Source organism: Stegodyphus dumicola, chromosome 7 (genome assembly GCF_044657685.1).
Source record: "Stegodyphus dumicola isolate Sdum_Otavi_A_Nest chromosome 7, ASM4465768v1".
Lineage (NCBI taxonomy): Eukaryota > Metazoa > Arthropoda > Arachnida > Araneae > Eresidae > Stegodyphus > Stegodyphus dumicola.
The window spans coordinates 109,962,488-109,976,678 of NC_140774.1; the positions used below are offsets into that span (position 1 = coordinate 109,962,488).

General features: G+C 33.0%; 1 protein-coding gene across 9 annotated transcripts in view; it reads left to right on the plus strand.

Annotated features, from left to right (window-relative positions):
• LOC118202388 (muscle calcium channel subunit alpha-1-like) overlaps window positions 1-14,191 on the plus strand; it is a 674,690-nt gene that overhangs the window by 500,062 nt on the left and 160,437 nt on the right. For all 9 annotated transcript variants that reach the window (XM_085820710.1, XM_085820709.1, XM_085820713.1 and 6 more), the window contains exons 20-21: window positions 8,715-8,883; window positions 11,312-11,441. In XM_085820710.1, the coding sequence (XP_085676836.1) occupies window positions 8,715-8,883; window positions 11,312-11,441 (299 nt within the window). The remainder of the gene's footprint in view (window positions 1-8,714; window positions 8,884-11,311; window positions 11,442-14,191) is intronic.

The window sequence follows — 14,191 nt, forward strand, 5'->3', positions numbered from 1 at the left end:
ACAGTATTTTATGTGAAAATTTTAGGACACTTCCACTTCATTCTTCTTCATTTAAAATATTATAATATATTTCGGATACTCTAAATTATTAGAAAATATATTTGAATTTTATGGCATTAAAAATCATCTTAATGTTATCATTTATTTAACTAGAAATAATATCGCAGTGCCTTAAACATCTAGTATGGATGTCTTCACATTGTTTTCCATTTTTGCTGTTTGACTTCTGAATCTAGTATGACTTCATAAATTTCAATAAATTTATTCTTGAATACATAAAAATATTAATGTTATGGTTTTCGTTTACTTATAACTGGGCCCACCAGCGGCCGAGCAGTAAAACCGCTGAACACTGGGTAGTTCGGTCCGAGGTTCGAATCCCATGAACGAGCTGGCTGCATGGTCGTTTTCGTGGTTTTCCCCATGTTTAACGTGTATATGAGCCAGTTTCCCTTAGAAAGTCCTCCATGAAGGCATCCCTACCCTTAGGCAGATAGCCCTAGAGTGCTTTGCCGTATTCTCAATACACACCTTTTACTTATAACCAGGGCTGTGGAGTCAGTTGGGAAAATGGCCGACTCTGACTCCTGGAATTTTAAGGACTCTGACACCCTCATATACATGTAAACATATACACATGGATTACAGCTTATTTTTTTAGTATAAAAGAAATAATAGATGCTTCAGAAAAAAAATGATGGCATAGCAAATTATTTATATTAATTAGCATTTATTATGAAATGGAAAAACTGGCATTGGTAATTTATAAGAAACAGTATAGCTTCAGCAAGATCTTCTTTGTTAGAGGACCATAGATCCAATCTGATAAACTCAGAGCTGAGAAGAGTCTTTCCACACTCACTTGAGTAGGAGAAAGAGCTGTTACTGTTAGGGCTACTTCTTTTAACTTTTCAGAATAGATTTTCTAAAAGAGGTGTCTTGCAAGTGCAATCATATTTCTCTATTTCTTCAAAGACCATGTAGAAATCTTGTTTGTATTTTTTCATTTTTATATCTAAAGGCTCTTGGTTCTTTATTTTTATTCACTTTGCCTTAGCCTTTTCAATATTATCCAAATATTTCTCAAAATCTAATTCATCACTTGAAGAGGATGATAGAGACTGAGTTGCAATGTCTGCACTTTGACTGTCCTGATTTGAATACTCCAAATGTTCTGAGAATAATTCCATTCTTAATATAAGGAAAGTCCATAGATGACTTTCTCTGCATTTTTAATTTGTTCATCATCCAGCAAAATTCGGTGTTTACATATATTGAACCCAGCAAGATCTCATTGTCTAGGAAACTAGTTTCTCTTTTCTTCATAGAAGAAATGATTCCTTCTGCAATAAACCGTCCATTTCAGAAAGAACAACCATCACATTCTTCCATTCTCGCCTTTTGTTAATTTTTCAGATTGCAGCTTTTTTGTGGCTATATACAAGTAACCCTCATATAACACGGTAGATAGGTTCTTAGAAAAGGCCGTATTGTGTGAAACCGTGTTGTATGAGACCCAGAGCCAGTGTAAAAAGAGGGGTTACGTTCCCAAAACTTATTTAAAAAAAAAAAAATTATTATCGTTAATTTTTATTAAAAATATATATGTATGTGCAACACAAAACAAAAAATATTATGTATTTTAATTTAACGTAACTTTAGCTTAATAAATTTTTTTGTTGTCATTGCTGAGTATAATCAACAGAGAATGCTTTTTCAGTAGAATGAGATCACTTTCATTTTCAGTATTTCCTTCTTCATTTAAAGTTCTGGCATTTTCCTCCCTCTTTAAGAAATCTGTAATTTTACTATGCTTACTCTTATGGGGTCATTTAAAATTTCTCGATATAGAACTAAACGGTTTTGCAGCTCCCTTTTGAATTTTCGGCTTATTTCAGTGGAAGGGTCTGTCTGTACTCAAGAAAAATAACTTGAGATTTTCAGCTAAGCGTAGGCCTTCTTTTAATTTTTTTAATGTTAAATTATTAACCTCACAATCTTCATCCGTGGTAGTGTCCTCAGAAGCAATTTTATTTAGAGTTTTGGATGCCATTTCTATCAAATCTTCATAAATTTCTTCTTCCTCTAATAAATCTTGAACGTCCTCAATAGCCATGTTCACAAAACCTTCACTTCCGATTGATTTAGCAGGTTCTAATATGCCACCAATTTCATTTTCTGACGATTCACGCACGTTTCCTATTGCAACTGAAGAGGGCTATATCTTCTTCTAACATGCATTTAACATTGATGCTTTCAGTTCCTTCAGCAACAAAGATACAAAGTCGATTCAATTCTTGATTAAAAATTTCTTTCAAGCCTCCAATTGATTTTGAATCGGTTATGTCTAAAATCTACCGTAGTGCTCTTCTTATGTAATATGTTTTAAAGGTATAAATCAGGGCTTCTTAAACTTTTTTCGGTTGCAACCCCTTTTTATCACTGAGATTTTTTCGCAACCCCAGGACCCTATAATATTTACAAAAATTTTGTGGGACCCCATAAGCATTGTACAAATCCAACACATGCATGAATGAAACTGTCAATTTTTTTCACTTGTACTGTAATATACTACTGCAGTTTTAGGTCATTAACTTTAATTTCTAATTTTAAGACATAGAACAATGTGAAATTTTTTAAAAAGTAACAGTCGAAATGACAGCATCACGTGCAAAGCAAGTAAAATGAATGTTCATATTATAAAAAGAATGCATCGAAACGTTTTCGTTTTTTTTCTTTGTCTGTATTGTCTTATCTTTATCTGTTTTCAGATACATTGTGTAAAAATATTTGGTAATTGTAAAATTATTATAATAAGTCAAAGAAATATCAAGACTTTTAAAATTTTTGGCAATCTCCTGCTGCAGGTTCCTCGACCCCACTGGGGTCGTGACTAACAGTCAAGAAACTCTAGTATAAACAATACCTTGATCCAATGGTTGAAGTAACGGAGTAGTGTTAGGTTGGAACAATATTTTGACATTGGGATGATGCAAATCTTGTAGGTGATATGGAGTTTTATCTAATAGGATTAATTACCTTGAAGGTCAAATTTTTCTGCTTTAAATAATGTTCAGCATCTGACACAAAACAATTTAAAAATCAATCTTTAAATAAATTCCCAGCTATCCAAGCTCTTGGATTTGCTTTCCAATATACTGGTAAGGTGTTTTATTTACACCTTTAAGTGCACAAGAATTTAAAGATCTATAAACTAACAAGGGCTTTGTCATAAAATCCAAAGTCATACTGCACAAAAGTGGCATTAGACAATTTTGAAACACCTTAAATCAGGATGCTGTTTTTGCTTTTTTCGATATAAAGGTTCTACTGAGCATTTTTTTTCCACCAAAGCCCAGTTTTGTCAGCATCGAAAACTTGAACGGCTGTGCATCCTTGTTCTTCTATAATATTTTTATATTTTTTAGGAAATGTCGTAGCAGCTTCATAATCAGCCGATGCATATTTTCCTTGAATTCTTATGCTATGAATTGCAAAACGCTTTTTGAAATTTTCCAACCAATCTTTACTTACCAGAAAATCTGGGTTGACAGAGGGTTCTCCGTGTTCTTTGAGGTGCTTGAAAATTTTGAGTGCTTTTTCTTTAATGTTATCACCATCCAACGAAATTCTTTTTTTGACAGCTATCATCAATCCAAATGCTGAGTGCCTTTCCAGCTTCTCAATTATTTGCACCCCGGGGGCCAATTGCATGTTTTGCAGATGTCAAAGATCCAGCAACTTCACTTCTTATTTCTTTTTCAATTTTCTTAATTGTCCGGACTGTTTCTTCATTCCAAATAAAATTTTTTCCAATGTGAGATGCCTTTTCTCCTTTTGAAAGACAGTCCAAGGTTTGTATCTGTACTTCTAAAGAAATGGATTTCCTCTTAAACATTGTTTTTTTTTATCTTTATCGGACATGTTTGGGGACTAAAACTTAATGTCTTAAAGACGAAAAAGTTATTCTTTAACACACCATGGCTTGACGCAGATAGCCGACCAGCAGCGTGAGACACTTTTGTTTTCAGGCCATGGAGACGAGGATTCAAATTTTGGAAGCCGAACATGCAGGTTGTGCATTTTAGAGCACTTATTGTGACCTCATGTTGTTCACCTTCTGCGATAGTGAAGTTTCTTCATTGTATCTAGGAGAATTTGTTTATACGGGTCACCTGAGGACATTTGTTCGTACAGGTAGCAGATCTTGGAAGACAACTGGCAGAACTTACGAAACAAGGATTCTTATGTGTTAAATATGGGTGCTTTGCACAATATGGAAAAACTTCGTGCAGAGTTCGCTAAATTTCTTCGATTTCTTGGGCAATTTTCTTATTGGGTTCCAGCAAAACCGTGTTACAAGATGCCGTGTTGTAGTAGGACTACCTGTACTATGTAGAAAGAAGAGTTTCCAGTTCTGCAAGCTCATACTACAGTTTTTCTTTAGTGAAACATTAGGGGTATCTACACCTTCTAAAAAAGTTTTTAGTTCTAGCAACCTTTATATCATCAAATATATATTTCTCCATCGCATTGCTTGATCAATAATTGCTCCTTTTCCTAACCGCTTAATAAGAATGGCATCAATTTTGGGAGTTCTTTGCTGCTATTGCTGCTTACCTAAATTTACCAGTGAAATTTGTAACAAAATGAATCAGTTTAATCTATAATGGCAAATATCACATACATCCTCCTCCGTTATATTTACCGTATTTGATGGTATATAAGACACACTTTTTTTCCTAAATTTGGTCTCAAAAAAGTTACCTGCATCTTATACATGAAGGACACAGGTTAACTTTCAATACTGAATGCTATTTTTAGCCCGGATGAAGGTCTAGACACACATAACTTTTCTACATCTGCCATATTTATTTTGTGCATGCGTGAAATATCTGTCGGCAAAAAGCGCCAAAGCTCGAAGCTGATGTCGAAGTTCGAAGAGGTTCGACGGTTACATTACATCTATGAAGCCTTTCCTTCTTTACATAGACTTTCTTTAACTCAGCTGACACACGTGTCGGTATCGGTGCTACTTTGTATAAACATGTCAGTATTGGTGCTTAAAACAATTTGTTTAAAAAAATACCCTGGAAAATATGACTACAGGAAACAAGAGATTAAGCTATACAATTCAGTATAAACTAGGAGTGTTAAACTACGCATGGAAAGAGAGCAGCAGCAAGGCATTTCGGTCCACCACCTAACAAAAAAAAATGATACGTACTTGGCGAATGCAGGAAGATCAACTGAAGACTGCTAAAAAAACAAAATCATAACCTTCGGTGCCCAGCTCCATCTTGGCCTGAACTTGAAAATGCCATAAAAATGTGGGTGATAGATAAGAGGAAATCTGGGATAAGTGTTTCAACCAAAATGATAATCAATGAGGCCAAAGGATTTGCAGAAAAACATGGGAATCAGAACTTTTCAGGGTCTGAGGGCTGGTGCTACAGGTTCATGAAAAGGCAAGGTTTATCAATGCGCACAAAAACAACTATTGCACAGAAAATGCCAGCAGATTATTAAGAAAAAATACTAGCATTTAATAGCTTTGTTATAAATGCACGCAAGAAAACTTCTTTTGAGCTCGGTCAAATAAGAAATATGGATGAAATTCCACTCACATTTGATGTACCATCCAAGAAGACTGTGAGTATTAAAGGATCTAAATCAATAACCATAAAAACCACAGGTCATGAAAAAAACCCGATATACGGTAGTTCTAACATGTTGTGCTGATGGCACAAAACTACTGCCATTTTTCATATTAAAAAAAACCTCATTATTAAAGAAAAACTTCCGACAGGTGTAATTGTTCATGTTCATCCGAAAGGCTGGATGGACGAAGCTGGAATGAAACTGTGGTTACAGGATGCGCCCTGGTGGACTCTTAAGAAAACCCTCTCTTTTGGTTTTGGATAAGTTCAGCGCCCATAGAACTGAAACCATAAAGAATAAAGCGAGAGAATTAAAAACCAGATAGCTGTCATTCCTGGTGGATTGACTAGCCAATTGCAGCCTTTAGATGTATCGGTGAATAAGCCATTTAAGGAAAAAGTGCGAGAACGATGGAACAAGTGGATATGAGAGCCACATCACGTTCTCACACCCTCAGGTAGAATGAAGCGGCCCTCTATTTCACAAGTGTGCGAGTGGGTAAAAAGATCTTGGGAGGATGTAAAGGCTGAAGTAATTGTTAAGTCCTTTAAGAAGTGCGGAATCAGTAATGCTTTTGACAGAACAGAAGACGACGCATTATTCGAAGAAGGTGATACTAGCGATGACAGAAATAGTAATGATGATGATAGTGAAAAGGATTTTTATGGTTTTGAAAGTGATTAAAGTCTAATTTCATGATAGGCGACGTTTTCCTTGAATCTTTGTTTTTGGTTGTTTCTGCTTTATTTTGTATTATGCTTGATTGCTAGCCATTTATTCATTTATTCATTATTGAAATTGACATATCATGTTCAAAATAGCTCGCCGTTTATTAATTTTCATTAATAAAAGTATGTTTGGTAATTGCATTCAATGATTGTTTATTTGGATTTTATGAAACGTGAAAATTGAAAGAAACCACATTTTAAGTTATTGTGGTACCGCGCTGTCGCGCGGACTGTTGAAGCTTTTTTTCCTTGTGTGTGGCTTTCTAAATAAGGGTGCGTCTTATATGCCGTCAAATACGGTATTTATTAATATGTCAATAAAATAGAAAATAACTATCTATTAATGTATATAGTTCATAAATAAAATAATAACTCAGTTTGTCATTAAATATTTTTCAATTTCCTTTAATTTCGTTTTGAATTCAAACTGTCCAACAAAAGTTGGATTCGTAGTCGACCTGTTTCTAGCAACTCCAGCTCCGACTCCTTTTAAACAAAAATCTGCCTAACTTCGATTCCGACTCCACAGCCCTGGTTATAACGCAAGTTGCATCTTTATAGCTGTTTTCATTCTATGAGGGTACTTCAAGAACAGTTATGAAGTTTTTTCATATACCTTAATGCATTTCATACAAATTTTCTTTACTGCTATTTTTTAAAACCGCTCAAATCTGGTAAATGGCTCATGTAAGAAAAGTCAGTTTGCATTGGTAATACAGTACAAAGTCCGAAATCCGGACATTATCCGGACATCTGTTATCTGGAATGATCCAAAATCTGGACCTCAAAGACACAAACATTTTTTTTTAATTATTATTATTAATGCTTTACGCATGCGAATTTGATTTTTCCTTCAATAATAAAACATATGGAGATTTTCACTTAAAAATTACGATTCTTAATTTCAAATAAAATACTTTTTTATGGAAAAACAATCATATAAGTATAAATTTGTGCGATTAATGATTTGGCTCCATAGCGGAGTATCTACTTGGCATACATCTTAAACCAAAACATTCATCTATTTTATATCCCTGACGCCGACCTGACGAGTCATTATTTATTATATTTTGCTTTCATCATGATAAATACATGACAGCTTCAGTAATAACTCATGCTGTGATGTCTAAACTTTTTTATATTAGTAATTGAATAATAAGAGTATGGCAACCTTTTATGCTAACATTACTCTTGGCGATGATGATAGATTTCTAAATGCTCAAGAAATATTGATGAGGAAAAAAATTCAACAAAAATTTCTTTTCATACACTAAAAATAGATTTTGTTAATGAAACTCATAAGCCAAAAGATTACATTTCCAAAGTTTAGTTACGGTGAAAATTTACAACTTTTTTAGGAAAGTGCTTTGTAGGAGAATTTAGGACCCTTAGAGACTGCATCAGGCAGTATCGAGCACCGGCCCTAGATAAAGCCATAAAGCCTAAAGTATATGTGGGAGTTTATTCAGGACTCATTAGTTTGAAGCATGTGCAAGAAATAAACAAAGTTATAGTAAATAACTTAACTAATACAATTCAGGCTTAATTTAGCACGCAATAGTAGCAAGACAAAATTTAGTGAACCAATTTGCCTTTCATTGCCAAGCTTTTGATACACATCCAATAATGTATAACAGACACTATTAAGTTAGGCTAAAATTATCTTCACTGATTCTAGGGCATTTCAATTAATGTAGCAGACTGCGCTCCTCCGTGCTTCTAATTTGATCCAGCTTATTATTTTTTGCAGACTGTTATTATTACGGCAATTTTATAAAAATTAAACTTGAACTTTCGATTATGTCGAAAAGAGTTTTCAATTCTGGAGTTACCAAAGGTTTATTTTTTAGGTTTCTTCCTAAAGAATTGGGTGCGCATTATACGGTTAATATACTTAACAATTTAAAAATATAGTTCAAAATTATAGATGTGTGTTACACACCAGTGCACGTTATACACTGGAAAATATGGTAAATATTTCTTTATCTTACATTTCATTGAATTTTATTTTAAGATATGCATAGTATACCTCTCTGGTTTTGCTAAGACATTGTTGCCCAAGATAGTAACTTGGCTGGTGCTCTAAGCAGCAGCCATATCACCTGTGTCTGGAGCAGAGTCTGTTTTCACTAGTCACATAAATACTTTTTTTTTTTTAAATGTATATATTTAATGCATATCTTTACTCATAGCATATGAATATTTTAAGTACTGAAATGTTATTCATAATTTTGTGTGCATGTCATAAATTTTCTTCTGTGCAAGAACTCATTTTGATTTTTTTTATTTATTTATTAAATAATATGAGGATGTGTAATATTTTAGTTCCACTCAATGAGGAAGAAGAGGAAGCCGATGAAGATGATGATGAAGATGATGATGATGCATCTGTATCCACTGCTCGCCCTAGGCGTCTTTCAAATTTGCACATGGATACAAAAATTAAGCCAATTCCTGCTTATACATCATTTTTTATTTTTTCGCACAACAACAGGTGATAGTTTCATTTCTGCTCCAAACTCTTAATACACTGTGGCAAACACTTGTAAATTATATTGGTAATTTGTCATGTGTGAAAAAAGAATATGACTAAAAAGTGAGAAAAATTTGTTGAGTAAATATGCTTCATATTCTGTATTATATATATTTACACCAAAGGGCCATTGCATTACGACCACCCTGTTAATAACATGTAGGACCACCTTTACCCTCAAAACTGCCAGCACCCAGCATGGCATTGACTCCAGAAGATGCTGATAGGTAGTCTGAGGTATCTGGTACCAAGCACTCATCAACTGGTCCCGCACATTGTGGGGGGGGGGTAGCATGGCAGCATGAATTCGGTTTTCCAGGTGGGACCACAAGTGCTCTATTGGATTAATTTCAAGTGAATTTGGAGGCCAAGACATGACTTGAAAGTCACTGGAATGTTCCTCATACCACTCTCTGGCAGCTTTTTCTTGACAACTTTCTTTCTTATAACTATTTTTTTGAATAATATATTTCTATATTTCTCGAATATAAAACAATAAAATTAATAGAAGACAGCTCATTCACTTAGAATGCTATTTATACCAGCTTCTTTGAAGCCATTCAAAATTATCTCATGGCTTCAATACCGTTAAATACGCGCACAAGCCAAGAAGCATGAATCGGTTTTAGTTGTGATATTCGCAAGTCCACAGATTCTTTTTCCTCTAGAAATTGAAGCTCATTAGAATACCACTCAATAAATTCATTCTTGAGCAAACGCTTGAACTCGCCATTTAGAGTTAAGTCCAAAGGTTGGAGCTCTCCTGTGCAGGAAGCGGGCACAAAAACTGGAATAATATTCCTCTTCTCTAGTTCAGTCAGAAAAAAAGGATCTTGGTGTGCCTTAAAAATGTCGAACAATTCAATCAAATTTTTCAACTTTCTCAACTTTACTTAGGCACTTTTGAAATTTTTCAACTTTCGATTCTGTTCATATAAAATTCGCGAAATTTTCAACATGCGAAATCACCGATACATTCATTTTCGTGAAAATTACGATTCACGAAAATAAGGGCCTTTACAGTATGTAAATCATAGTGCATTTTGGAAAAACAAAATGGGGTGTTAAAGGGCCAAACATTTTCTAACTAAGCAAAATATCCCTGCTGCTGGTTCACTATTGTTAATCAGACTAATCATAAGAAAATAAGTTACTGTCAAAGTGCTTGTAATTGCTATCTAATAAATTGTGGGTGTTTTTTTTGGGGGGGAGGGGAAGAGGAAAATCTGCACATCTGCCGTCTAGCATGATGACTACCATTTACACAAGAGGAAGGGGGGGAAAGAAGAAAAGTAGTGAATGTTAGATATGTTACACCTAAAAGGAGCATTTACAATCTCCCTGAAAAAAAAAAAAATTGTAACTAAGCAATTTTATGACAGCAAAGAGAAATTAAAGATTGTATTAAAAAAACTAGACTTTTTTTAAAAACTTATATTAGGCATACAGGTATTTATAAAAATTACATTTTTAGGCCACTTTTTTTAAGTGGTGGTATTTATGAAAAATTACATTTTTAGGCCACTTTTTTTAAGTAATGGTATTTTTGAAAAATATAGAAGAATTTTATGTCTGGCCTTTGATCCATATGTCAAGGCTTTTCCTGTTTTCCTCGTATCTGCATACTGTAATATTTTTAACAGTTAAAAATTATTGAATTTATTTTTGACATAATTGATAATTTCATAATGATCCCATGTTTTCTTTCATTTAGTGTAATTTGCAATTTAAATTTCAAAATATTAATTTTCATCTTATCTTGATAAAATCATGGTTTACCATGATAATTTAATAATTTTCTGACTGTGATACAAATAAGTTCATCGTGATAATTATTCAGAACTTCCGAAACATAAATAAGCTTTTCATATGGGATAAACTTTTGAATGCATTTTTATATTAAATTATTATTTAACTCTTATAACTTGCTGAGTAATTCTTCACTAATAATAATAATTATGCTTACTATGCTATCTTTTTGGTCTTGTATTCAAGTCATTAAATTCAAGAACAAAAATTGAGTATTATTTATAATAGAATAATATGTCAATTTAAAAATGAAACTTTTGTAAAAAGAGTTTCTCTGCATATTTTTGAATATTAATTATGAATTTTAATATATGGAATGCATATTGTACCTAATAATTGTTAATATTATAACTAACTGATTTATATTTCATTATTCATAACACATTTTTTTCATCTTTATCTAATACATTATTTGTTCTATTTATTGATTATTATTTTATGAATGTGCCCTTTACTGTCTTTAAAAGCTGCCATTTTTTAAAGTAAAAAACTACTTTAGATAATATTTAATTGCTATTTAAAGTAAAAATGTCGCTTAAATTAATATTACTTTTTTAATTTACGCTTTTTTTACTTTCAGGTTTCGCAGGCTATGTCACTTCATTGTCAATCATAATTATTTTGCAAACATAATTTTAGGCTTCATTTTAATCAGTAGTGCAATGCTTGCTGCCGAGGATCCTTTAAATGTTAATTCGGACAGAAATAAGGTAATCTGGAATTTCTTTGACTCCATTTGGTTTCTAAATATTATTTTTCTATTGAAAAATAATCATAATTTCTTTGATGCTTTATCCACAAATATGAATATAAAAGAAAAAGCCAACTTTAATCGTTCATAGATTTTCCTATTAGTGCTATCATTCTCAGAATGTATTCAATTACCTGACTGCCCACAATGCGCAGTCAACCGTTTATTGTTACTAGTTTCAGTATCTTTTTATTGCAATATCGTTAAGTGAAACATTCATATGGTACTTTGATAGCATCTGGTTTATGCATATATACTGCCAACAATCTATTGTTGCCTTCTGTATATAAAATACATATTCATCTTCAGCAGATTAATCCATTTTATCCCACTATCCTAGTTAAAGAACAACAACAACAAAAAAGGCATGTGGAAATCAGTATTTTTTGGCTACGAATATTTTTTTGCTGGACTATGTAGGAATATGTATAAGCTTCTGGTAGCATGATTTATGTGTGTTCTCCTCTTCAAACAACAGGCAACTTTGTTTATTCTCCTTGTAAGGGAACATGGTTTGTATGTTCTCTTCGTGGTTTGCATGATTCCTTTTTAATTTATTTTAAACACTTGACTGGGCATTTTTTATGTGCAAGTACTCTTTTTTTTATCATCCTGATAGTCAATTCCAACATTTTTATTAGGTAAGTTGTAGCACATTATTTCTTAGCTGCCCTCTAAGTAGGACAGTGAAATGAAAAGTATGCAATTGTTCGGTTATTTCTCCCTTTCTGACTAAGAATAAAAAAAGTAATAGTTTTTGCCTAACATTTCTCCCCTGTGTAGTCATGTCCTTGCAAAGTTTTCTGAAGTTAGAGGAAACATTGGAAGCATTAAATAGTTCAGATTCAGACGACTACAATGTTGAAATTGCTGTGTTACTACTAGATGCCAGTGAACTAACTGACAAAGATGAAGCAGATAACACTGCAGTAAATACAACTGAGATTATTGTAAAAAATATTGTGTATTATAAACCTGAAGCTTTCACAAGCTCTGGTGTTTTGACTGCGAAGCACAGATGAAGAGCTAAGGAAATCAGTCAATCAGTTATCTTGGGTTAAGATGAAATCACCACAGTATACAAAATGGAAAACATGGGCTGATTCAAATGCAAATGACTTGTTCAAACAAATCGAAACTATATTGAAAGAAAAGAACTTCAGCAGAGCTTTTCGAACAGTTTTATTCTAATGATGTTTACTATCACACAGTAAAACAAATTGTTCAGTATGCAACATATATAAAAAATGAACACAGTTTTTTTACCATAGCTAACAAAATATGTAATTTTCTGGGAATTTTTTCCTACTTGGTTATCGTACAAATACCTGTGAACATGACTACCCATCAGATACTGAAGACCTTGACATTATCCTAGTGAAAAATTCCATATCATGAAACTGTTTCCAAAAGTTAAATTCTCAGTTATACTTTGTGGACGATGGAACAGTGATTCAGTATGCTGAGGATTGATCTTTTAATGTGGAAACTTTGCTTTGCTCAGTAATAATTTAATGAAGCTCAGCAAATCTCTTCTCGGCAAATCCAAGCATTAATGAAATGATCGTGTGAAGGAAGCTATGATAGGAATAGTCTATCCAAGGCAGGCCAGTACATTTTGGATATAAACTTTGAACTCTGTATGAAAGTGAATGATATTGTTACAACTTTTTCCTCTACTGCAGTGTTGCCAGATTGTATGATTTTTAAAATTTGCTACTTTTGACAAATCTGTGAGATTAAAGTTTATGTATATGCCATTTCGCAAAATTTTTGTTACTCTATCATTTATTTGTGTTACTTTTTGTGACTTTAAATTTTTTAATATGTTGTAAACCATTTATATGCTAAACTAATATATCTGCCAGGGCTGTGGAGTCGGAGTCGGGCAGATTTTAAGGTAAAAGGAGTCGGAGCTGGAGTCGCTAAAAACAGGTCGACTCTGACTCCAGTTTTTGTTGGACAGTTTGAATTTGAAATGTAAATATAAGTAAAATTAATTGAAAAAAAATTAATGACAAGCTGAGTTATTATTTTTATTTATGAACTAAATACATTAATGAATAGTTATTTTCTATTTTATTGACATATTAATAAATAAATATAAAGGAGGAGGATAGATGTGATATTTGCCATTAGTGATAAAACTGATTCATTTTGTTACAAATTTCACTAGTAAAATTAGGTAAGCAGCAATAGCAGCAAGAACTCCCAAAATTGATGGCATTCTTATTAAGCGAGCAGGAAAAGGAGCAATTATTGATCAAGCAACATGACAAGGAAGTACATATTTGATGATAAAGAGATTGTTAGAATTAAGAACGTTTTTAGAAGATGTAGGTAACCCTAATGTTTCACTAACAGAAAGTCTGTGGAATGATCTTGCAGAATTGGAAACTCTTCTTTCTACACCCTATATAGCCACAAAAAAAAAGCTGCAATCTGAAGAATTGACAGGAGGTGAGAATGGAAGAATGGGGTGTTTGTTTTTTCTGAAATGGAGGGTTTATTGCAGAAGGAATCATTCCTTAAATGAAGAAAAGAGAAACTAGTTTGCAAGACAATGAGATCTTGCTGTGTTCAATCTATATAGATCTAAAACACTGAATTTTCTTGAATGATGAACAAATTAAAAAGGTGAAGAAAGCCATCTATGAACTTTCATTAAGAATGAAATTATTCTCAGAACAATTGGAGAATTTGAATCGG